Source organism: Triturus cristatus, chromosome 2_2 (assembly GCF_964204655.1).
Source record: "Triturus cristatus chromosome 2_2, aTriCri1.1, whole genome shotgun sequence".
NCBI lineage: Eukaryota > Metazoa > Chordata > Amphibia > Caudata > Salamandridae > Triturus > Triturus cristatus.
This window is the reverse complement of record NC_140582.1, coordinates 1192674123-1192699245: the sequence shown is the minus strand read 5'-3', so window position 1 is coordinate 1192699245 and position 25123 is coordinate 1192674123. Positions and strand designations below refer to the sequence as shown.

The window sequence follows — 25123 nt, the reverse complement described above, 5'->3', positions numbered from 1 at the left end:
TCAAGGATGTTAGGATCAAAAACCAAGACATAACAGTAACTAAAGCTATCAATCTCAGCCTTCTCCAGAACACCAAAAATCAGAGCATTATCCCATCTACGTCAGTTCGCCAGCTAAATCTCTATGTTGCATGTATTCCATAACTCTGGGCCAAAGTCAGGAATATGGTTTAACTGGTCAACTACATCATTCTTAAACGATATCCATTTGTTTTTTGAAACCCCCAATACACCTAACCGCAGATTCCTCATCTTGAACATCTTCCGAGGTGCTAGACTAGATCAAGAATATTTTGCAATAGCCCATGCATGCCTATATGTTGCAGTCCACTTCTGGTGCCAAACAAAATTTGCCACTCTTTGTGCTGATGACAGTTTCTCTTTTTCTGTGCAAGAAGGTGCAGTTCTGGAGTCTGACTTATATCAATTTGGGTTTTCAGTGAATTTCCTTATTCTTTTGAGCTGTACCACATGCCTAGGAAGCAGATGTGGCTGACTTACTTACATGACATTTGTATATGGTGACCCAGAACCAAGCATGACTGCTAGTTGTTTAATAAGTGTTTCTTGATTAACCCAAAGACCATCAGGAACAGGGAGACCAAGCTCTGTGTTGCAGAAAACAAGAAGTGAGGCCAGTGTTGCTCGCAAGACAATTCCAAAGAAAAAAGTCAAGGAAGAAACATAAGGGAGACTACAGCTCATCCATGATCTAGAGCTCCCAATTCAAGCTGAGCTCATACAATCAGCGGTCTTGGCACATTACACTGTTCTTGGTTTCTGACACGGATCCAGTTCTAACATTAGAACCAATGCACCCCAGGTTTTCTAAACCATTATTGACTTCCCAGCAAATTGTATCCTTCAAGGAGGACAGGTTGCAACTAATTAAGTTCCTCCCAGTCAGGCCTTCATGTAGATTTGCACAATGGGCCCTCTACTCACACGTTGTGACCCAAGATGAGTCAGCCTTCTTCGCCACCAATGCCAGGCTGTGCCTCCACCCCTATATGCCATCCACTACTACACAGAGGTTGGGGCAAGCCTTGTTGGTCCTCCTTAGCACAGCTGTGATTGTGTTGGCTTCAGCTCCATAAATAGATTTAGCTAGAGCCCACCCTTCTTTAAAGATTTAAGTACCAAAACGTATGATGGTATTATGCAATCTCCCCTACAGTCCCCCTGTTTTGGCAGCAATGCTTTTGGAAGATCGAGAACAATTTTGAGGTGGATTCAGATGAGGTTAATGCTTCAAACATGCCCAACATGATGACCGAGACTATGTGTGGATACCTCTCAGGAAAACATCCAGGGTTCACCTTTGGTGCTTCCTATGGAAGAAGTGGAGACTGAAGCTAAACTCCTATCAACATTTTGGGATATGGGCAATTGACCACAGACCCCTATTGCCTTTCAGTGATGCCTTGATTCATGCAGTTATGGCTGTTTGGTCAAAATCATGTTCACCCCTAGCCTGGGCTTCACCCATAGCAAGGTGTTGCATGCCAGTATCACTTCAGATTATTCCCATGTTATGTATATCAGTGTCAATTTTAAATGTCCTGCCTGGTTATTTACTGGGCTAGCAGGCTTCTGGATTCACAGGCATTTTTAATGAACATTCTTTTGATGCCTCTTGGCGAGATGGCCAATACGGCCAAAGTGAAATCCCATTCCGAGATGACTGTAGCAAAGAGAGTCATCTTCTGGGTATATCATATTACTGTTGTTTTGGACTAATTGGCACGGACAATGCACTCAAAGTGGTCATTCACAGGCAAAGGGTAGGCGAGAATGTTGAGTTAGATGGGGGATGTTCAACTTTCAACTTACAGCATCCTTGGTACCCTTGTTGCCAGTTCAGAGCCATGGAATTCACCACCCAAGGCTGCAGTGCACAAATAAGATAAGAAGACCAGATGCCCTCCAAGTGGCATTTAGTAGTGGCAATCATTGATTTGGTGTCTGGACATCAGCGGCCACCCTCCTCACAATGATTCCAGCTGTCCCTTGCTGCCTCACTTGGGACTAAATAACTTTCTTTTCTCTTTGAAAGCATCTCTTTCAGCACAGCCCATTTTAAGTTCAACATGTTTCAAGGGGCACGAGCTGCTCTGCCACCCACTCTCATCTCCTTTTATGTGATCCATTGAGCACAAAAGGTCCTCTTCTGGTGGAGCATCTGACAGCTTCAAAAACGTTGTCCCCCATGATCACTGTCAAGCTCATAATTCCATCTTAATATTTTTCTGTTGTTTGCCTCATTCTTGTCTGTATTCATTGGTTTCCCATCTCAAGATAAACCACTCAGGGCCTGATTACTAGAATAGGTGGTATTTAGCACACCTGTAAAATAATACCATGGGGTCATTAGAGATAAATGGCACCTCTTATGGGTTTTTGGGGAATAACATTGATTTTGGTGTTTAACACACCAGAATCCACATGGTACGGTAAATACCGTATGTTTTCCCCTGTTTTATTTTGACAGGTTAAGTAGGTGTCGACATTTAACGGAGGTTAAGGTATTTAATACATCCAATAACCATTGGATGCGTTATATAAGACTCAACCCATAATTCCAACCTATATACAAACAGGAGGTTTAAGGAACGGTCAGGATATAACGACCCTCTTGTAATCAGGGCCACAGTCTTTCTTTAAAACATATTATGCACCATACAAAATTAAGAAAAGGTGAATTATGTATTAAGGAGTAAGGGGTGCTGCTCTTGGATTTTCCTCAGGTGGGGACAAGACTAACCTCTATCATCATACTGGTGGGCTGACACTTTTCAAGCTTTTAAGATCAAGCACAAAAGCCCTGTGCACAAACTGAAAAGGGTAGGAGCCAGTATCAAATCCTGTGAGGCTCCTCTGATCACTCAAGCGCTGTCCGGGGTGTGGTCTTCACCATTTGGGTTCAATTAGTGCCCTCGGAGGAATGATTTGAGCAGAGATACCTCAACCCCAGGGACTTAAAGCTTTAGTGATTGGTGCAAAATTGAACCATTTCTACACATGTTCTGATAGAGATCCTTGAATCAGGGCTCGAGGTGATTGACAATCAGTAAAGGGGTGTCCAGGGGAGCAGAATGGAAGTAGAGACAGTGCTTTGCGATAAATTCATACTTACCAATTGTTTGAGAAATGATATTCACAGCCAAATTCTCCAGTCAAAAATGAAGGAGATCCCTAAAGCGCCTCCTGGTACTTTGAAAGAACAGGCGGCCCAATGGGTACATCTCGGAGATGATTTATCAACACAGACAGGAGATTAATGATGCTTCCAATACAAAGATGCTGTATTTGGTGAATACAAAATGTTTCCTGAAGTGATTATAGTAATAGTAATGACAATAAATGTACTACCTGCTGATCCTACTTAAAAACCCAAAACAACCTGTGTGTTCTGTTTGAGCCCATGGTTTTCTTGTTCTTTTCAGACACACTACAAAATGTCAGCAACCTTCGAACTCGCAGCTGGAAAAGCTGTCCGTCAAAAAGCAGTTGTCAAGAAGGCCGTTATTGATGTCCCCTACACAGCTGAGGTCATGACGGTGTTTGGATATAAAACCACCATCTCCGGCGTCTGGAAGGGGGCCTCCTTTTTCAACTTGAGCATCCGCCAAGAGGACCTGTGAAGAACATACAGCCTCCATCGATTACCAATCACCTGTTTGTACGACTGGAAACATCTTGTCAATATTATGAGGCAAACATGCTAATTGAAAAGCTTACATGCATGCTGCTTGCAGCAACTAAATATGCGTACCAGTTAACCAGGTAGACAGAAAAGAAAACCCCATGCAGAGCTTTTGACTCCAGTCCAATACCGAAGATGCCGAGCAGGGGAGGAGGCTGGGGGTTCCTGGTCCCTAATGACAAGGAAAGCCAACTTCTATAAGTATGCATTATGTTTAATTGGTGGTACTAATTCACTGTGAAAATTATTTCTAATTTAAGTAGCATGAAGCAACTCCGAACATGAAAATCAAAAGCTACACAAAAATGATCAATTTCAGATTATTACAGCCTAGAAGGAAATTGAAATCCTTCTACATGAACAGCTGAAAACTCAAATACTATTTCTTCAGAAATATTTTTTTTTAATATTTCTAATATTCAAAAATTCCATGCCGAGCAGGCGTACACATCGTACACTCACTGTAAAACCACAAAGACCTCAGTGTTTTAGGATGGCAGAAAGATAAAACATATTACTGAAGTCGGGTATCTTTGTCTGTCTCCCGTAACAAAAAATACTATACCCTAACACATGGTGGTACTTCTTCCTACAAACATATTTGGAATTTCAAATGGATTGGGGGCCTTTAATTGTTTTCACTGCTCTTATGCAGATGTTCTCTTTCTTTTTCTTAAGATTCATCAAATTGTCAAATACGGAAATGCAAAGATACCTTTACACCAGAACATGGGCTTCTATTCAAATTCTCTGCGGCATATTATCAGGCCCATTATCGCCGCTTTTAGCATCAGTTTCCTGCCGCCAAAGCGGCGATAATTTTAACACCGTCCTTGATAACAGGCCCCATGAACACTTAGGGCCGTGTGAAATGGGGCCTTTCTTCTGCAGTGCTCACCTGGACACTCTCTGCACTGTTTTACTGCTTGTCCCTGAGCCTTTTAGAATGGCCCGCTCTGATCCTGGTATAAAGAATATGATTAATACATGTAACCATAATACTAATGATGCTTTGTAAACTGCTGCCTAACTGTCACCTAGTGGTGGATTTAGACAGCAGGCTTTAGGTACTAAATTAATTGCTTTACTTCTTAGTGTTTTTATTCTCAAGCTATATATTTAAGTGATCACTTGCAAAATGATTGTATACAAAGCACATGCTTTTGCTGGAAACTGCACACGACGGCTAGCAAGGGAAGATTGAAAATGTGTTGTCTCTCATAGGGGGCTATTAAAAGACAATTAATGACCAGGTACAACAGTTGGATATGGTTGGATGTTGACAAATAAATAAGGTGTCTTTGATGCCATTTAAATTTCTGACTCCGATTCAGTTTTGTTGTCCTTGTGTGCTTTATTCTGACAAGTCAAATGAGGTGATAAGGTTTATACATCACTACTGTTTACAATGAAAAGCTGGTCTCTGAAGAGGAAGAAGTCCATTGTGGATTCCTGCTTGTTGACGTCGTATTGATAAATGAAACACAGTTCCCACAGCCTCCCTTGCAGTATCTCTGTTTGCAGACAGATTCAATACCCCACAGCCTCCAGGTGACATCACTTTCTCTGTTACACATACCCAGGCTGAGAACTGCCTAGTTACCTTCTTACTACGCCTCCCCTTACAATAAATTAAAAAACCTCATATTCCTCATTCTAAAGACATATGTGTGACCCTAGAGACATATCCTGTAGAAGTATCTGAGACAATGTGCTTGTGCATAATAAAAGGATGCAACATCCTGGAAGAGTGGCCTGCAGCAATATAGGAACTTTGATCTAAAGAAAAAACTTGCTGTTTTTATCCTGATGCTTGTTTATGAAATATCTCCGATGCTGCTCCATCGTCAAATTTGTTGATGCTGCTGAAGCTGCCACTTCACCTTCAATGAACAGACCAGTGATTTCCAAGATGTTGAGGCTGTGTCAGTTCCTTGGTTGGTTCTGGACAGGTGTGGTGGACATCCACTCACAATTGTTCACCTCTGTGATCCAGCCCAAGCCTGGGTCAAAAATCAGGCTGAGCACTGCTCATTATCAGGCCCTGCTATCTGCAGCCTGATGATAGTAATGTAAAATAAGCACAGCCTTCACTTAACTTTAAATGGAAAATATGACCTATGGCTGTGTACTACTCTGAAAGTGCCTGGGGGCTACTGGTAGCTCATGATTGACTGGTTGGAGACACCTGATCTGAATTCTTAATGAGTTGTGTTAAACCTCACCTCCCCATTAGCCTTCCTCACCACTAAATTGTCACCACAAATGCTACATTGCCTACTTTCAACATTCTCTCGAACTCTCTGCTCATAGCTACCTTCACAGCCATCGGAATACTTCTTACTTTACTAATCTTGGCATCCTTCCTTACCATAATCTGCTGTTTGCCTCCTTCAAAATATCTCAAGTGGTCTTGAAACACTTCGGGGAATTCTTGCAAAAACCTTGGCTTGTCAACTCTGGCATCTGGTTTGATCACTACTTGCAAGACACCTTTTTAACATGTGAGAGGAGCATTACTAGGTTTTAAAATCAAACCGAAGTCTGTCTGATGCCGTTCACTGAAGTTTACACTTTAACCAATGTTAATCTTCTTTAGTACTCAAGTTCTCTTAAGAAATACACTATCAATTTTAAAGGCTCACAACTATTGGCCATAGGCCTTAAGCCAGAGTGTAAAACTGGACAGCTGATACCCGTCACTAGTGTAGTACACTATTATTGAAGTTGTACTCATTTTTACTCAAGTTGAATATAGGGTGACTAGGGCCTTATGCTGTAACACAAGAAGTTCAGAGTGCCAACCTTAAGAAACGTTCACCGTGTGAGGAGGGGTGTGGCCGTAGAAGGGGTGTGCCCTTGTGCCAAGAACTACATAGGAGGCACTTCTGCGCCCACCCACGCCATCCCTCTCCTCCTAAAAAAAACAAGCATGCTGAGGCTTGTGCCAATGTTGTGGGGTGATTTTAGTCCCCCTAATGGACGTCAGCTTTTAAAAGCCTCCAAAAACAAAAAAACACAGCTGTAAATCACTAGTTTCCAGCTTGTTTGTACTGATACCTTGTGATATCGGCTCCTCATCGGGTAACTGTGCAAAGAGAGCAGATATGTGTGACACACAGTAGCACCGTGTGAGTTGTCAGAGCAGCAGTGCCTGTACTCAGAATTACAGACGTTTCGATGAGAAATCGCAATTCTTAACACAGAAAGATGGGAAATGATTTAAACATGAGAATGGATTTCAGTCTTCTAATAGAGGTCAGCTTTCCAAACAGTCCGAACTGCAATAATAACATAGTGCTGCACTTTATATCATGAAGAAAAAAACTTTAGACATTTGCCACTTCTCCCATCGTCACTAACTGGCTGCTTCCTCTAAAAAGAAATGCTGAGCTTGTTCTGCCCTTTTTTTTAAACGTTTTTATCGGAATTAAGTTGAATATAAGAAAGAACAGACATCAGAATAAAATAATAAAGTAATATAGTTGAATAAAACTCTTAGAGATTAAGGAATAAAACCATAACATTAGGATGAAAAAACTATAATATGCAGTCTAATATGGAGATACAGAAAAATAGATAGGATATATGTCTAACAATGTGTTTTACAGAAAAAGATAGAAAAGGTAGATATAAGAATGAAGAAGAAGAAAATAGGGGGAAAGGAGAAGAAATGAAAAGAAAGATAAGGAAAAGAAAGGAGAGGAAAGGAGGAAGGTTTAGAAGTTAGGACAAAGATGAGTGTGAAGATAAGAAAGCAGTGAAAGGTAACCATAGTAAATCAGACTCAACTTTCTGAGATAACGATGAAGAAGAAACAGTAGTCATTCTATGTTGATCACAGATAAGATCCATGTCAACAGACATCAGTTAGAATTATCTTTACAACAAGTATAACCTTTAAGGCAAGTGCAATAAAAAGGTCAAATAATATAGGTTTCAAGGAATGGTTTTGGAAACAATCTGACATAGTACCAAGACAAACATTTTGAATTGAGATAGGAATGTTACATTTAAATATTGCTGAACATTTGGACCAAACAGATTTTCAGAAACTAAAAACATTAGAACAATATTATAATAGGTGTAATAGTTTATCACTGGAGGAAAGACAGGACCAACAAAAAGGTGAAGCAGAAGAGGTAAATTTGTGAATAAACAAAGCACAGCTCTCTTATACACAAAAAATAAAGATTGAGTTATATTTTGTGGCTTTGGAGGTAGTAAAAGATTTATGCCATAGTTTATCCCACTGCTGAGCAAATAACAATACAGGAAGGTCTTGCTCCCATGTCAACTCAATAGAGGATTTAATTCTACCAGAAATAGGAGCAGATAAAAGCTTATGGGAAACAGCGTTTACAACGCTCTCATTACATCGTTGTACCATTACAATGCGGTCGTTAAAATGACTGCGTTGTTAGTACGCGATGCATTTACATCGCAAGTCAATACAATGACTTGCACATGGGGCACTGAGGTATTGGAAATGAATTCCAACACCTTCCCTACTGTTGCGCAAACTGGAGTAGGAATAGTTATTAATAGTATTCAGAGGAGGAGCCTAGCGCGCATCCAAGATGGTCGCGTGAGCACAGGGCTCCCCGGACCCTTTCTGCTCCTCGGAATTTATCCTGAGAATATCCTGATGTGGTTTATGGAATCTGGGAGATGAAGACCAGCTGAGCACATATCTCTTTTCAAAAATCAACTCGGACCTGGGAATCCTGAGTTGTCGTCGTCTGAACTTTTGGGACCCACCCTACGGAGGTGACCGGGGTGAAGGTGACCCGTGGGGCCGGGCTGCAATTGAACAACAGCGGCTTCAGCGCGGTACCAGTTGCCGATCCACCACTTTCGGTTTCGGTTTTGGACTTCAGGAGACCAGCTGGCGGGTGCGCTCGGGGTGGAGAGGTGCTTCCTGGGCCTCTGCACGAGGTTTTCCTCCACCTGCCACTAGAGTGCCTATAGCCTCGGACCCCCTATACAGACATTTTGAGGTCTTCTTGCTGGCGCCCTTGCACCTCTTGGTTGGAGGTCCCCTTGAGTGGCCGTGTTCACATGGGGGGCAAAGGGGGTCCCGAGGGGCGCAAGACCAAGGCCTCCCTCCGCGGGGGAGCGGTCCAGAGCAACAACATGGACCGCTACACCCAGGGCAGAGGGTCCCCTGGCGCTGCTGGCCTCCCCCCGGACGCTGCAGGGGGAGGCACGAACGTCTCTACGGAACTTTCCCTGCAGGACATTATGGGCGCCATTGCTGGCATCAGGGAAACCATCGCCACGCAATACGAGGCCCTGGCCCGTAAGATCGACACCGTCGCGATTGATGTCACCCTGATCCGGGCCGACCTCTCCAAAACAAACGAGAGGGTCCAGGCCCTCGATACACGGACCTCCACCCTCGGTGCGGAGGTGTCGGATCTGCGGGCCGCGCTTGGAGACATCAGGGTGGTCAACGATCATATGGCCCGGCGGCTTGAGGACTTCGAGGGACGGGCCCGACGCAACAACATCCGCGTCATAGGTGTACCGGAGTCCTCCGACGGCCGCCCGGTTGACCTCGTGGTCGAGGAACTTATCCTGCAACAGTTGTCCCCGGCTGGCCTAAGTAAGTTCTTTGCCGTGGAGCGGGCCCATCGAGTTCCGGGCGGTCGGCCACGGCCGGGGGCCCCCCCGAGGCCTATCGTGGCCAAACTATTCCACTACAGGGACCGCGACGCTATTCTGCAGGCCTCACGGACCCACGGCCCGGTTCGTCACGAGAACTCGACCATCAATTTTTACCCGGACTTCACGCAACTGGTCCAGAAACAGCGGATGGGATTCCAAGGGGTGAAGCGTCATCTCCGCGAGCTGGGCCTAAAGTATTCGATGCTCTACCCTGCAAAACTCCGAGTGGAACATGGGGATCGGACAGCCTTTTTTGACTCTCCTGTGGCCGCAAGTGACTGGCTGGACTCGCTGCCGGACGGAGGTGGCCGTCCCGGACCCTCTGCGGGCACCGCAGGTGACGGGTCCCCTTTAGAATGACTTTTGGTCCTTGATTTTGCCGTTTTGCACTGTTCAGTTGGGTCTTACTTCTTTTGTAAATTGTGTTTCACCAGAACCTGTGAGGGGGGCGGGCGGGGACGGGTCCCTTTCCTCCTCCGGGGTCTTTTCGTAGAATGGGGTTAGTGGGGCGACAGGCACACTGCAAGTTGGGGGGGTTTTTTGGCCCGCAGGGGTGCAGGGTGGGGGGAGTTGGACTTGGGGTGGGGTTGGGGGGGAGGAGGGGTTGTTTTGTTGTGTGTTTTTTGTTTACAGGGCGAGGTATTGATTTTTGTCCACATCTGGGAACTGTGCTGCAGGCTGGGGGACCCTTGATCTATTGGAGGGGATGGGGGGGGACGGGTTGAGGCTTATGTCATGGAACGTCAATGGGTTGGGGGATCGTATCAAGCGGGGTGTAGTGCTGCAATATTTGCGTCGTTTGACTCCTGATGTGGTGTTTCTCCAGGAGACGCATCTGGTTGGCAATGTTTGTCATGCAATGAACAGGGGGGGATATCGCCTCGTAGCCCATTCTGGTTTCACAACTGGTTCCAGGGGGGTGGGCATTCTCCTGCGAACCTCCCTTCCGGTGGAGATCACTAAGATAGTCTCGGATGACAGAGGGCGCTATGTGTGTTTGATTGGGAGGTGGGAGGGGCAGCCCCTTACCCTGGTTTCAGTCTACGTCCCCCCGGGCCTCCAGAACTCCACCTTCACTGACTTGGGTCGAATGCTGCTTGACCTTCCGGACGGCCTCCTGCTCATGGGCGGGGACTTTAATTCTGTGGTTTCGGGTGAACTGGATCGTCACCCACCAAGGACCCTCCCCGCTGCCCAGGCATGGCTGGGTGGGATGTTGGAGACCTTCGGCCTGGTGGATAGCTGGAGATTAATGCATCCGACCCAATGTCAGTTCACCTTTCACTCGGGGGCGCATGGGAGTCTCTCTAGGTTAGACTACTTCCTTATGCCCGCGGCGCAGACTGGTCGGATTAGAGAGGTCAGGCACCTGGCGCGGGGTATCTCTGACCATTCTCCGCTGTGGCTTCTTTTTGACACCGGGTCGCGGTCTGCAGGGCGGATCGCTCCCATTAACCCATGGTACCTGCGAGACCCTACGACTCGCGACAGCCTGGTTAAGGCTATGGACCAATACTTCCTTGATAACGAGGGGTCGGTGTCGTCTGCAATGTCCCTGTGGGAAGCCTTTAAAACCGTGATCCGCGGACACGCCCTCTCCCAGATAGTGGTGGCTAAGAAGGTCAAGAGTGAGGCAGTGGTGAGGCTGGAGACTGACATCTCGGGGCTGGAGTCGGCCTTGGAGGCGAATGTCACTCCGGACGGGCTCCATGCCCTTAGCCTGAAACAGTTTGAATATAGGTCCCTGGTCACTGACGCGGCCAAAACTATGTATAGGGAGCAGCAGGGTCGACTGTACGACGCCGGGGACAAGGCGGGAAAGTTGATTGCGTGGCTGGACAAAAAGGAGAGAGTGAATCGTGTGGTCCCGGAGTTGCGTGCTGCGGATGGTGTGTGTGTGACTGAGCCGGATGAGATTGTGGAATGTTTCGCCGACCACCTCCGGGCTGTGTACTCCCCAGTGACTGACAGAGATGAGGACGACTCTCGCCTTCTACTGAGGGATATTGCCTTGCCCGGCCTGTCCGTTGAGGACCGTGAGCGGCTGGACGCCCCCTTGTCGGCGGATGAAATAGCGACCGCGATCCGCTCCCTTCGCTCGGGCAAGGCTATGGGTCCCAACGGTCTGCCCATTGAGCTATATAAATTGCGCCCTGATAAGCTTGCGCCCTTCCTCAGTCGCATGTTCCGTGAGTCTCTTGCGGCGGGTTCCCTTCCGGCTGACCAGCGTTTGGCCACGATAGTCGTGATCCCCAAGGAGGGCAAGCCGCGAGACCGCTGTACTTCTTACCGGCCTATTTCACTGCTAAATGCAGAGCCTAAAATCCTGGCGAAAGTCCTTGCCAATCGTTTGTTGAGCGTCGTGTGCGATCTTATTCATCCGGACCAATGCGGCTTCATCCCGCATCGCAACACCGCTCTTAACTTGCGGCGTCTTCACGGCGCCCTGGCCAGGGCGGAGCTCCTCTCCGAACCGGCCGTGCTGGTTTCTTTGGATGCCACGATGGCTTTTGATACCATCGAGTGGCCATTCCTCTGGGCTGTCTTGGCTAAATTTGGCTTTGGGGAAGGATTTATTGGCTGGGTGAAGCTTCTTTACACGGGACCCATGGCTCAGGTGGTGGTGAATGGGCGGGTCTCTCGGCCCTTTGCCCTCGGCAGGGGCACGAGGCAGGGGTGCCCGTTGTCCCCTTTGCTCTTTGCTCTCGCCCTGGAGCCACTCGCTGCTTGGCTCCGCTGGGAGCCCTCGCTTAGAGGGATCCGGTGGGCCCCGGGCTTCGAAGATCGGGTCTCGCTTTATGCGGACGATATTCTCCTGTAGCTCACCTCACCGCGGCAGTCGCTCAACGTCCTCTTTGACGTTCTGACTTCCTTTGGGAACAATTCGGGTCTCACGATCAATTGGTCTAAATCCTGCGTTTATCCTATCTCTGGTGGTCCTCCTCTCCTGCCGCCTCGGCTTCCGATCCAAATATCTCTGAGCGGCTTTAAGTACCTGGGGATATACGTTTCGCTGGACCCGGTGGCTCGCTATGAGCAGAATCTCCTGCGTCCACTCCGGCGATTGCGAGAGGACACGGCCCGGTGGTGCAGGCTGCCCCTGTCCCCGCTGGGTCGGGCCGCGCTGTTCAAAATGATGTCCCTTCCCAGGTTCCTCTATGCACTCCAGAACTCCTTCGACGTTATCCCAGTGGCCTACTTTCGGGAGGTGGAGAGCCTGCAGAGGAGACTGGTGTGGGACGGGCGGGCGCGTATTGCTCTTGCTAAGCTTACTATCCCCTGGTACGACGGGGGCATCGCGCTTCCTGACATTCGCAGGTACTATTGGGCCTCGCAGCTAGCGGCCATTAACCATGCCACGTATGCGCCTGGCTTGAATCCGGCGTATGAGATGGACAAGTTCCTGCTTCCCGGCGGGAACTATAACAGGGCACTTTACTCCCGCTCGGCTGGCCGGACCCTTACGGGTCCTACTAAGATTGCGGTGCGGACCTGGAGGGCTGCCACTGCGGCCACGGGCTGGAGTGAGCGACTAACATGTGCTACTCCTTTGTTTGCCTCCGACCGCCTGGGCAGCCTCTGGACTACGAAGGGGTTTGACCAGTGGGATACGATTGGTATCAGCAAAGTGGGAGACCTGTGGCATAAGGGCACGGTTAAGACTTTCGCGGTGCTCCAGGCCGAATACGAGCTTACGGACAGGGAGTTCTTCCGCTATGCCCAGGTTCGACACGCCCTGCTCTCGGTCTTTGGGGAGGGGACCAAGATCCCGGTTTCCTCGCCCCTCGAGGACCGCATACTTGACGGACATGTCCCTGACAGTACTATTTCTTTAACTTATAAAAAACTGATTAATCATCGGGCTGACCTCTTTGTGCGCCTCCGGGAGGCTTGGACGGGGGACGGGGTGGAATTGGACGACGAGGACTGGCAGTCTGCACTGTCGTCCCCCAAGGAGGTCGCCATTCCAGCCCGTCTCCGGTTGGTACAGCTCAAGATTCTTCACCGGGTGTATGTGACGGGTCCTCGCTTGGTCTCGATGGGATTTTCCGACGACGGGCTCTGTAAGCGGGGTTGTGGGCTCAGCGCCACCTTTCTCCATATCCTGTGGGAGTGCCGCGAGGTGGCGGACTACTGGCGCTGGGTCCATATGGTTATGGGACAGGTCACTGGGGTTGTGCTGCTGCCGGAGGTGCGTCGCTGTGTCCTGAATGTGTGGGAGCCCAATGATTACAGCGCGGCTCAGACTCGGTGGGCGGCCCTGGGGAACATGATTGCCAAGAGAGATATAGCGCAGCTTTGGGGCGCCCAACGGCCGCCCACCGTGTCAGTATGGAAGGAGAATATGGACTGGTGTATGTTCAGGGAGAAGACTGTGTATGTGGCCCGTGGTAAGCCGGGGGCATGGGGTAGAATCTGGGGGCAATGGAATGCGTATCGCGGGGGTGTCTGTACGCCCCCCCTGGTGGACACCGATATCGCCATGTCCCCCTGACCCCTGATGGTTCCTGGCACCTTTTGGAATAACTACATATGGACGTTCATCTCCCTTGACCCCCCCCCCCGTCCCCAGCCTCCCGGTACTCCTTCCTTTTGCCGGCTGCTTGATGGTCTGCACTGGAGTTCCCCGGAGGAAGCCTGACCCGCACTGTTTGCCCTTATGCCTCGCCTTTTGTTTTTCTTTTAGTTTTTGTGTCTGTTGGACTTAAGTCTCCTGTTCCTTTAGAACTATCCGGAGCCACTACGGGGCTGCGCCCCGGGACTTGACTGCAGCCATGATAAATGTATATTTCATTCTGTACCTAGCGGCCGGCCCTGGTGGTTGTAGGCCCGTGCTTGTAACCGAATTATTGTTCAATAAAAATTTAAAAAAAAAAAAAAAAAAATAGTATTCCTAAGTCCAGCGCGCCCCCTATTGCAAGTCGTTGTAATGACTTGCGATGTAAATGCACGCAATGTAATACATTGTGTTGCAATGTACCATATTCAAGCTGATATTTGAGAGATGCTTTAGGATTAGAATCACAAACAAAACTGGATAAAGGTATCAAAGGAATAAAAGGAGTAGAATCAGGGGGAAAATGATTAGTTGGTAAGAAAGATTGAAGTGCATGTGAAAGCTGACAATTTTGGGGTGAGCAAGAGTTAGGTGAGTCATAGCATTCCTGTAGTACAATAAAAGGAGTAACAGAATTTTGGGCTATTTACTGGTTAACTGTCCAGTGCTTAAAAGAGAATGATTTGTGACAAAACTTAATACATTTATTGTACCAAATAGAGGAAGCAAGAAAAAATTAATAAAAATCAGATTATAAAAGAAGAGTACAATTAGTCATAAAAATAACATCCTTAAAAGAGCACTCGTGTAGAAAAGAACGTTCAAAATTAATCCAGTTAGGGGGCAAGATGGCCGCGAGTGAGCTGTGCTGAGCGGTCGCTGTTGACCTCTCTCCCATCTGAGATGAATTAACAGCTTGCTGGCTATTATTCCCTGTGGACTCTGATATGGTTGGGGTAACCAGATTTACATGGTCATCCACTGATGTCTTCACTTATTGCGGAGTTTAAACACTATATATTGGCAGAGCTGGGCCGGCTTAACGAAAGCTGGGGAAGATTTACCAGGACTATTGACTGTATAAAGGTACGGTACATACAGTCGCGCAGAATGCCGCCTCGACCCGCTAAAAATGACAAGCCGAAAGGGAAGGAAAAGGCGAAGGAGCAAACAGAACTCAGCAAACACCCTTCAAAGGATCTAATCGAAGAAACAGCACTGAGAGCTAAGGAGCCAGGGGCGATTCGGAAAGTGGCATCGCATTTAAACAAAAAGACGTCTGAGACGTGAGGGGGGGGGAAGGAATGTTACTGTCGGAGCTACGGAGACGGGCAGTCAATCATGCACCTTTACTGAAGTAAGGAACAAGCCACCTCCGAGATATGCGGAGAAGGCGGAAAGAACCGACAGAACCGACAAAAGTGACAAATCTAAACCCAAACCCAGAGAGACTCCTCTCAGGCAGCCTACCTTGACAGAAGCATTTTCCGCTCGCCAAAGAGTAGCAGGCGAAGGCGGCAGCGATAGATCCAGATCCAGCGACCCAGGAAGCGTCCTCGAGGACGCTGAAGGCACGTCAATTGCGGACGCTCCTGCTGCTAGGCAACAACAACAGCAGCAGGCAGAGCGGTCCGCAGGAGAAGACGAGCGGGAGAGACTGCAGATCGAATTGGGCTTGTCTTCCCCTACAGGTTTTCCACCGCGAAGCATTGAGCTGGGTCAGGCTCAGTCAGCGCTAATTCCAGGTGAGAGGGGAAATGCGGGCATTAAGGATACAGACATGTTGGGCCCCATTATGGTACTTGAAGCAGAATTGCTAGCCTCCGAGGCCTCCAAAACCCCCCCTAGAAAAACCCTGGCTAATTGGGGAAGCTCTGCTAGCCTGATAAATAAAGAGATAAAGAAACAGAAAATACCTGACCCCAATGAGAAGGAGGAGGTGGCTGAAAAGGGCGAGGTGGGCTCGGGAGAGAGATTTTTTTCTCTCAATGAAGATTCGGACTCAGCACACGCAAGCGAGGAGCTTTCAGAGGACGAAGATGACGACGACGAAGCATCGCTTTCAGACTCCAGTTCGTCAGGGGGGGGAACAGGCACAGGCACGGGTAAAGATTCGACTCTCCGGAAGAGGCAGTCAAAGCCAAAGTTAAGCAACCCACAGACTGGAGCATTGGGAGGTACTGAAAAGGGGCTGCTCTGGGACTATTCGGGCACTTCTCAGATGTATCAGGTTGAAGACAGCACTGGGTCACCGAAACAATCTGCTTCTTTTGACATCCTGTTTAATACATTGAAACAGATGCAAGCAGAGGCTAGAGCTGTGAGTCGGAAGGCAAGACAGGATGCTAAAAAAATACAATCCTCATTAAGAAAGACAAATAAACTGTACGAGGACTTGGTGGGAAGAGTCATCGAGGTGGAAGAACGTACAAGTAAGCTTGAAGATGATCACAGCAATTGGCAAAACTTTAAATCGGCTCAAGAAAAGATGGCAGAGGACCTCCAATGGAAGATGGAGGAGTTTGAAAATTGGCAAAGGCGTAATAACATCAGAATTTTGGGTGTGGCTGAGGGAGTGGAAGGGCAGGACATAAGACGCTATGTGATTAACTTACTCAAAGGGGCATTCCCGGAGTCTCAGTGGCAGTGGGACAGGGCAGTCCAGAGAGTGCATAGATTTCCTTTTACACTTAAAAAAGGGCAGGGGGCTGACGGTGGAGGTAACGCAGCTTTCCCACGAGCCATTTTAGTATATCTAGGGAATTTTTTGTTAAGGCAAGAAATAATTGAGAAAGCTAGGCCTGATAGTAAGAGATCATTTGATGGTACCTCCTTCTTCGCCAGGCCAGATTTTTGCCATGTGACGGTCGAACGGAGGTGGAGACTGAGGCAGCTGATCTCAAAATTCCAGGGGCTAGGGTCAGAAGCCTACTTATTGTTCCCTGCTAAACTAAAAGTGGTCACCAGAGGATGAGCCAGGATGTTTTTCTCAGAGATTAAAGCTCAGCAGTATATGGATGACTTGAAAAAACAGGGTCCGTAAGGGGATAGGGGATAGGAGAGGGGTGCGACTGTCGCAGCCCGGACCGGCCACACATAGGTCCTGCGGACCTATTTGCCTGTACAGGGGGGGAGTGGGGAGGAGTGGGTGGGGAAGGGTGGGTGTTGGAAGGGTGTGGGAGGGGGGTTCCACCACCCGTGCTAAAATTTTGGTACTTTTTGGTTTGGTTAAAGCACATTTTTTCTTCATTTCTTGTTTTGTGTGGGATATGGCACATCCAATTTAGTTGGTGTAGACAATCTCAAAGGAATGTAGGCTTTTGTAACTCTATGTTAACTACTGTTTGGCTGACTGAGTAAGATCTCTTTGATACCCCTTAATGCCCTGCAAAATCGCCTCAATTAATGTATGTGGTCTCAATGATCCTAGGAAAAGAGCGAAGGTAGCAGGGTGGCTAGACGCATATTGAAGCATTACAGTTATATCTTTTGAAACAACTGGGATTCGATGTATTAGCGGCAAGTAAGCAAAATACTAGAACTAGGGGAGTAGCAATATTAGGGAGAGCTAGTGATCTAGAGGTGTACATGAAGAAGGAGGATCGCTGGGGTAGGTGGGTCACGGTGGATTTATGTTTTAAGGGGACACGGTTTACATTAGTTACTATATATGGATCCACGGAAGATGATCCTGATGTCTGGCAATTTATGGACATGGAACTGTCGCAGTGGCCAGAACCGATAATTTGCTGTGGGAATTTTAATATTCATGACCCAAGAAGCTCCTTTGTAGAACCTGGGGGGAGGTACTTAGGGAGAAAGAAAAAGTCACATAGAGCCCTTGCTGCTATGGTTCAACATAATTCCCTTGGGGATCCGTGGATGAAGTCTCATCCCTTCATAGATGGCAGTACCTTCTTTTCCGTACCACACAAAGTATTGGTTAGGTTGGACTATTTTTTAATCTCCAACTCTCTAATCCCTCACTCGAAAATAGGAAAACAACCCAGGATTATCTCTGACCACAGTCCGCTTGTTTTAATGCTAAATACCACTCAGATAAATGTTAGGAAAACCCAGTGGACTTTCGAGCGTATTTTATTAAAAGATGAGGCGTATCAGAGACATATGGAAGGCTGGATAATAAATTTTTGGGAAGATAATAGAGGTACGGCATCCCCCGGCGCAGTTTGGGATTGTTTTAAAGCTGGGGTTCGGGGGGAAACGATGAGTTTTGTATTGGCAAGACGAAAAAGGGAAAGAAGGCACTTGGAAGATATAAGGCTTAAGTTACTTGCAGCAGAAGAAAATCTGGCTATAGCTATAACGCAGGGAATCCCACTCGACCCTTATATACTTAGATTAGCTACTCTTAAAGGAGATGCTATGGAGGGTATCATCTCGAAAGCCGCTGAGAAGTATCTTGCACAGAAACAGGATACCTACGAGCTAAGCGAGAGAGTCGGGCATATTCTCGCTGTAAGAACCAGACAGCGAACAGCAATGGCTGATATTAAGGAGATTCAAGATCCTCGGGGAAATCTAAGCACTGATTCAGATCTCATTAGAGAAGTTTTCCACAAGTTTTACACTAAGCTCTATTCTTCGGAAGATATGAGGGACCCAATTGACCTAGGCAGGTACCTTAGCGACATTTTGGCTCCTGTCTTATTGCTAGATGATAGAGAGTTGTTAGACGCCCCCTTTCAGCTGGATGAGATTAGAGGGGCGCTGGAGAGTCTCCCCTCGGGGAAAGCTGCTGGGCCAGACCAAATCCCGGTGGAATTTTATAAATTGTTTCAAAACATTTTGATCGCCGAGATGTTTTATATAATGCTACATACTCAACGGGGAGGCTCTCCTCTGGAGTCCTGAGGGGGGGCAGATATTATAGTTATCCCAAAAAAAGGGAAATCCCCGATACTCCCTGCCTCATATAGACCTATCACCCTTATGAACTCTGACGTTAAAATCTACTCGAAAATTCTTGCGACAAGGCTAGCAGGGTATATAGAGCAGCTTGTAAGCCCGTCACAACATGGCTTCATTCCAGGCAAGGGAACCACTCAACATATAAGGACAGTTATCACAATGTTTGATGCCGCAGGAACCCTGGACCACCCTATTGCAGCACTGTTTTTAGATGCCGAAAAAGCTTTCGATAGGGTCGCCTGGGAATATCTTTGGGCAGTTTTGAGATGGTGTGGTATAGGGGAAGGCTACATAACAGCTATCCAAGCTCTATACAAAGGACCAACAGCTAGAATTAGAGTGAACAGAGGGCACTCCGATGTAGTTAAAAGTTTTAGGGGGACAAGACAGGGTTGTCCTTCATCCCCCCTCCTTTTTGCGTTATTTCTTGAACCCCTATTACGGCGATTGGAGAGAAATGGTGGGATCCCTCCAATGGTTCTGAACGGTAGAACAGTTAAAATTCTGGCGTATGCCGATGACATGGCTATACTAACCCCCGACCCTGATTTGGCTATAATAGAGGTCGAACGTGAGGCTACTATGTTCGGGCAGTTTTCGGGTTATAGTTTGAATAAATTGAAGACCTTGATAGTTAAGAACAAACATGCCATTTGTACCGACCCCAGGGTGGTTACGTCAGCTACGTATTTAGGCATAATAATAGTAGCTAACCTGGATGTCATTGTTGAGGTTAATATGACCCTTATTTTGGACAAAGTAAAAATAGACTTAGATAGAGTTAATAATTTACATCTTTCTTTAGTAGGCATTACCAATGTGGTGAAAATGACGATCTTGCCAAAATTTCTCTATCTATTTAGAGCAATACCACTATTTTTTTAATCTAAATGGTTTAACACACTGGAGGGTATCTTAAATAGGTTCATATGGGCGCATGGAAAAACGCGCAGAGCTTATAGATTTATGTTTGGCATCCGCCCTTCAATACATGCAGGGTCTAATCGGAGGAGGGGGGATCCTACAGAAAACTACCTCCTCATCTACAGATGTTTATGCAATTTTGTTAGGTCAGGAGACAGAAAATTGTCTATTACAATATACTGATTTTGGGTGTCTCAGAAGTAAACAGTTTAAGACTTTAGCCGCGGCTATTAAAGTATGGAATGCTTTTTTGAAAAAGATGGGGTTGGGCAGATTCAACAGATACATTAAATTATATAACAATAAGTCTTTTCCCTCTGAAATTTTTTCAGATTTAGTCATGGCTGCATGGGATCAAAAGGGAATTAAGCAAATTGGGGACTTAAGAGATTCAAGGGGAATAGTACAGTTTAGCGCACTTGTAAATACATTTGATTTAAGCAATAGGGACTTCTTTAAATACCTACAGGTTAGGAGTTTTCTGGTTAAGAGACAGGGTGGTTTAGTAGGGTATAAAATTAATGACTTTCTGGAGATTTTAACTACTGGTGGCATACATACAATTAGATCTGCGTATGCGTTATTAGTTAAAACTAAAGTGGATGATTTGGATAAGCATAAACATAAATGGGTGGAGAAACTCCAAGGAGAACTTGATGATTTCCAGGAGTCGTTGGATTTGGGCTGTACTATACTGTGTTCGGCTCCACTGCAATCTCAACACTATAAAACGCTATTCTCATTGTACCATACGCCAGCCAGAATTGCTAAATGGGGGGGCACGAATGGGACTAGCTGCCCTCGCTGTAGCTCAACTGATGCAGATTTAATTCATATGTTTGCTACCTGCCCTCAATTATATACGCTAATTAAGGATATTGAGAGCTTCCTGGCTAGGGCACTGGGGATACAGATATTACTAACCCCCTTGTGGATATTGCTGGGAATTGGACACGATGAGAACAACAGTAATTTATACAAAGAGTTTTTGTTCATGACTATGGCGGTGTATAGATTAACCTTAGCCAGGGCATGGCTTGATAAGACCCCTCCGTCTATGCAAATATGGTTGGCGAATCTAATTGCTACATTTAATTTGGAGAAACCCATATACGCTAGAAAGGGAAGAGCAGGGAGAGTGTGGAAATATGGATTTTTATGGTCAGTTATGTCCCCTATCTTGGACCCCAACGGTTTCATGTATAAACCATAAGTACATGTATGTTTCCTCCAGTTCCAGTTATGAAGACGCAAACACATGTGCGTCCACCGTCAACATGTCCTCTTTCAGATCCGCCATGAATGGGCCGGATATTCTATTCCTAAGTATGAAAGGCCACCGGCTTTATATGGTTCACTTATCCCATTTTACAGTTCAGGCGAGTAGGCCCTGATTCTGCCATCAAGTCTTTTCTGCCTTCTGCCTCTGAAAGCTCCAGTCTGAGCTCGCATCTGTACCCATGAACTTTGTCCTACTCCCTGCGCGGCTAACGGTGCCTGACTCCAGCCTGTTGCCTGCCAAAAACTGTATTTCACCTTCAAGATTATCTGTTTTGCTCCGCTCCCTATCCAATACATTCCTGTCTAGTAGTTTAAGTAAACATTCTCCCAGCTACCGAGCAAAGGGCCCGGCTTCTCTGTCTTCATGCAAGTAATTCATAGCCCTATTACTATGGAAGATTTCTGCCCTCGCATCTAGTGTAGACACTTAGACGCTTGTACACGCACTAACGGACAGTATAGTCAGTATAGAATAAGATTCTATCCTAAGAGACCTTTCTTTCTGGATAACACAGTTCTTTAAACATAGGATATTAGATATGATTTGGGATTAGGTTGACATAACCCCAGACTTCTGTCTCCACATGTAGAGCTAAATGTCAAGTCCCCTTCATCCCCTAGTTGCACGTCAATCACACGTCATGCTGCTGCGCGCGCATCTCTGCCAAGTATTTCTGCTGACATTGCGAAATTCTTTCATGGAACCACCCATTTATGACATCATACCTGATGACGTTCTTTAGTTACACCCACTTTAGTTACGCATGTATGTTCTTATCTTTGTTATCAACTGTTACGCCTCCGGCATTTGTTTCACTGTAATGCCTATTGTATAAAAATGATTACTTGTCAATAAAGTGGGGTCCTTCACTTCCTGAACCTTCGTGGTGATGGAATATGGAGTCCTCAATTCGAATTGATTTTGGAATAAAGCCCGTTCCGAACCTCTAATACCACGGATTCTGCCTCTTATTTTACTGAGCTATTATTATAGATTTTCCGCATCAAATTAAGTTCCGGTAATTAAATTATTTACCACATATATGGCGCCCGAACAGGGACACTTTCTCATCTCACGCGCCGGAGGTGCGTTGCAGGCCCGGTCTCCTGTCACAGCTGGACGGACAACAACGCGTACCCACAGGATTTCCTGTATCTCCCTCCTGCCGAGCGGGGGTAACTGAGGCTGCAATCAACACCCAGACGAGGCGGTGAGAAGTGCGAAGTATCCCGACCAGAGCCTAGCTGAGAGAGCAAGATCCGAGGTATACAGAGGCCCACCAGTTCCGAAGTTCCGAAGTATCGAGTCGAGTCCAGTCCGGTCCGAGTCCAGTTCAGTTCAGTTCCGAGGCCTTCCGTTCCGACCTACCCGGTGAGTACCATTGTCGGGGAGGCGTTCTGACGTGCACATAGGTTGTGCCGGTCAAGACGGGTTTGGGTACACAAATCCGGTCTGCACTGTTTCAGCAGTGTATCTGTACTGTTTAGCAGTATATCAAGTATGTCTAGTATATGAAGTTAGAAATATCTAGTTAGTATCGAGTATTATGCTTAGTGAACGGCCATCATTGTTGTTCATTAAATGTTAAATGTTAAATGTTTTAAATACGTTCTGCATATTGTGGTGTGAATGACTGTTCATTATTGTGTTTCGTTGTATTAAACGTGTTCAAAATTAGGTATCAGATCAGATCAGTTCTCAAAATGCCGCTCTTTTCGAAATTAAGACAGATCAAAACTAGAAAAGGGGTACTCGAAGAAGCTGTTCCCATTCCTCCTAGGGACACTCCAGGGTACTTCATGTATCATAAACATGGCCTAGACGCCATATTATTTCTTGATTTATGGGTAGACTACACCAAGGAATTACCAGAAAGTCAGAGGTGGCCCGCAGCTGGGACCTGGGATGCAGACTGCATCGTGAAAGTAGAGGAAGAATTATGGAAAAAGAAAGCTAGACAATCACAGAAAGACGCCATTGAATTATGGCGTAAAGAATCGTATAGACGTACAGAAAAAGCACGTAGACAGGAAGAGAAGAGTAAGGAGAATTTAAATAAAGTTCGAGAAAATATATTAATTGAAGAAGGTACTCGAGTAAAATCAGAACAAGTAGACAGACAACGAAATGCCCTTATGAATGGTATGTATCCTCTCCTGGCCGAAGGATTACCTAAGGCTACTCCGGAGATACCAAAAGACTTGCCACCCCCATTGTTTCCGATAAAAGTACATCCCAAAGGGCATCCCAGAACCGCAGAAGATGTTTTTCTTTCCTCTTATTTAGACGACGCAGCTCCCGAGTATGCTAATGCTGCGCCACATAGACCGCCTGCAGAGGGGGTTCAACGCCAAGACCCTCTTCCGTCTGTACCTCCGCAACAGCAAACTCCGACACAAGTTCAGGCAAGCACATCTGCTTCGACATCTGTATCCACACCTATAGCTGCTATATCACGTTCGACGAATCCTTTCACATCCAGCACCCCAGGTGGGGCTACCGGAGGTACATCAAACATTTTTTCCACGCCACCCAGAGTAAATAAACTTTCCTTTCAAGAATTAGCCCACCAACGTACGCCCAAACTAGTAACTCCCAACACGCTCAAGGAACTTCTAATAGATTGTAGATATGACCCTGTGCCCGGAAAAGGGGACGAAATGATGCTAGCATCATTACGTATCCGACGAGCTGCAATATATTTAGGGAAGCTACCAGGAATGACTACACACTTAGAAAATATATATCACTTTGTTCAGTCAGGGCGAGATTCTGAGAGTATTAACAGAGCCATGGAGTACCAAAAAGTGGAAATACAGGGGGAACTGTTACGTTTCCTCATAAATTGTGTGATCAGAAATCAAGACCAACCAGGGGTAAATCCGAAAGAAATGCAAATTCTTACCACATGCAGTCAGAATATATCAGAGGGGAGACATGATAAACGATCATGTATAGTAGCTATGTGCCGAAAGATCCGCAAAGAAATAGAACGAATACACGAAGAAAGATTAGCAGTAGACGAACCTGAACAAACCGAAGACGAGGAAGAATTAGAACTACCCACAGGACAGTTAGAAACCATGGCCTATGTAGGTAGAGGAAGATCTTGCAATAATACTAGATGCTTCACTGATCCGATACGTCCGGTACGTCCAGATAATAGCAGAAATTTCCAAACTCCTATAATAAATATAAGGTCCCCCGAACATTCGTTCCAAGCCGCTGACAACCTACTCCGAGAACGAAGGGGTTATCATATACTCGATTCTATGGACGAACAAGAATTAGCCAGGTCAGCCGTTCATTGGGTTGATAGTCCCGGAAAATATAGTGATGATACATTAGCACACACGTTTTTGAACCTCGCCCCAGATGAACAGCGTTTAGCTGGTATCTATATGATTCAACAACTCCTTATATTATATAAAAGCCGACACTCCGACCGTGGTCCCTTACCTGATATATTGACTAAATTACTCACGAATAAATGGAGAGGATCAGGTACTGAGCTAATTAGAGAAATACTAGAATCCAGAAAGCAGTACATTCTTTTTGTATGTCCCGAACATGTTTCACTGCCCATCAAGGAAAGAACGACGTATTATATGGATAGACAGAATCCCTTACGCGAAGTCCACCCGATAAAAGGTGAGGACAATCAGTTTAAACGTGTGTTTGTATACACACCCATATCTAAAATAGAACTATTGGAAATGAAGAAGGTGGTACCCAGTCATGACAAAGACCCAGCGGGTTTCCACCGAGAAATTAAAGACATGTTACTCATGGGAGAATATACCTACCCCGACATTATGACAATATTGAAGGTATTAATGCCTGCGGGCATTTATGAAAAACTCAAGGAAAAGGATTGGGAGGTGGGAGACCAGAAGATAGATTGGACAGCATTAGAAAACGAAGAAAAAGCTCGAGGTCCAGGTGCAGGGCTTGGGGAAAAGACCAAAACACTACCAGGTTTACTAGTACAGGTACTGCCACGTTTATTAACTACGAAAAAGGAAGACTGGGGTGCAATCTCAGCCTGTAAA

General features: G+C 46.4%; 1 protein-coding gene across 1 annotated transcript in view; it reads left to right on the top strand.

Moving 5' to 3' along the window:
- The window catches only part of LOC146863364 (uncharacterized), a 177497-nt gene extending 172476 nt beyond the window's left edge, over positions 1-5021 (top strand). The window contains exon 5 of the mRNA XM_085642798.1: positions 3446-5021. Coding sequence (XP_085498924.1) covers positions 3446-3643 — 198 coding nt within the window. The 3' untranslated portion in view covers positions 3644-5021. The remainder of the gene's footprint in view (positions 1-3445) is intronic.
- The last annotated feature ends 20102 nt before the right edge of the window (positions 5022-25123 follow it).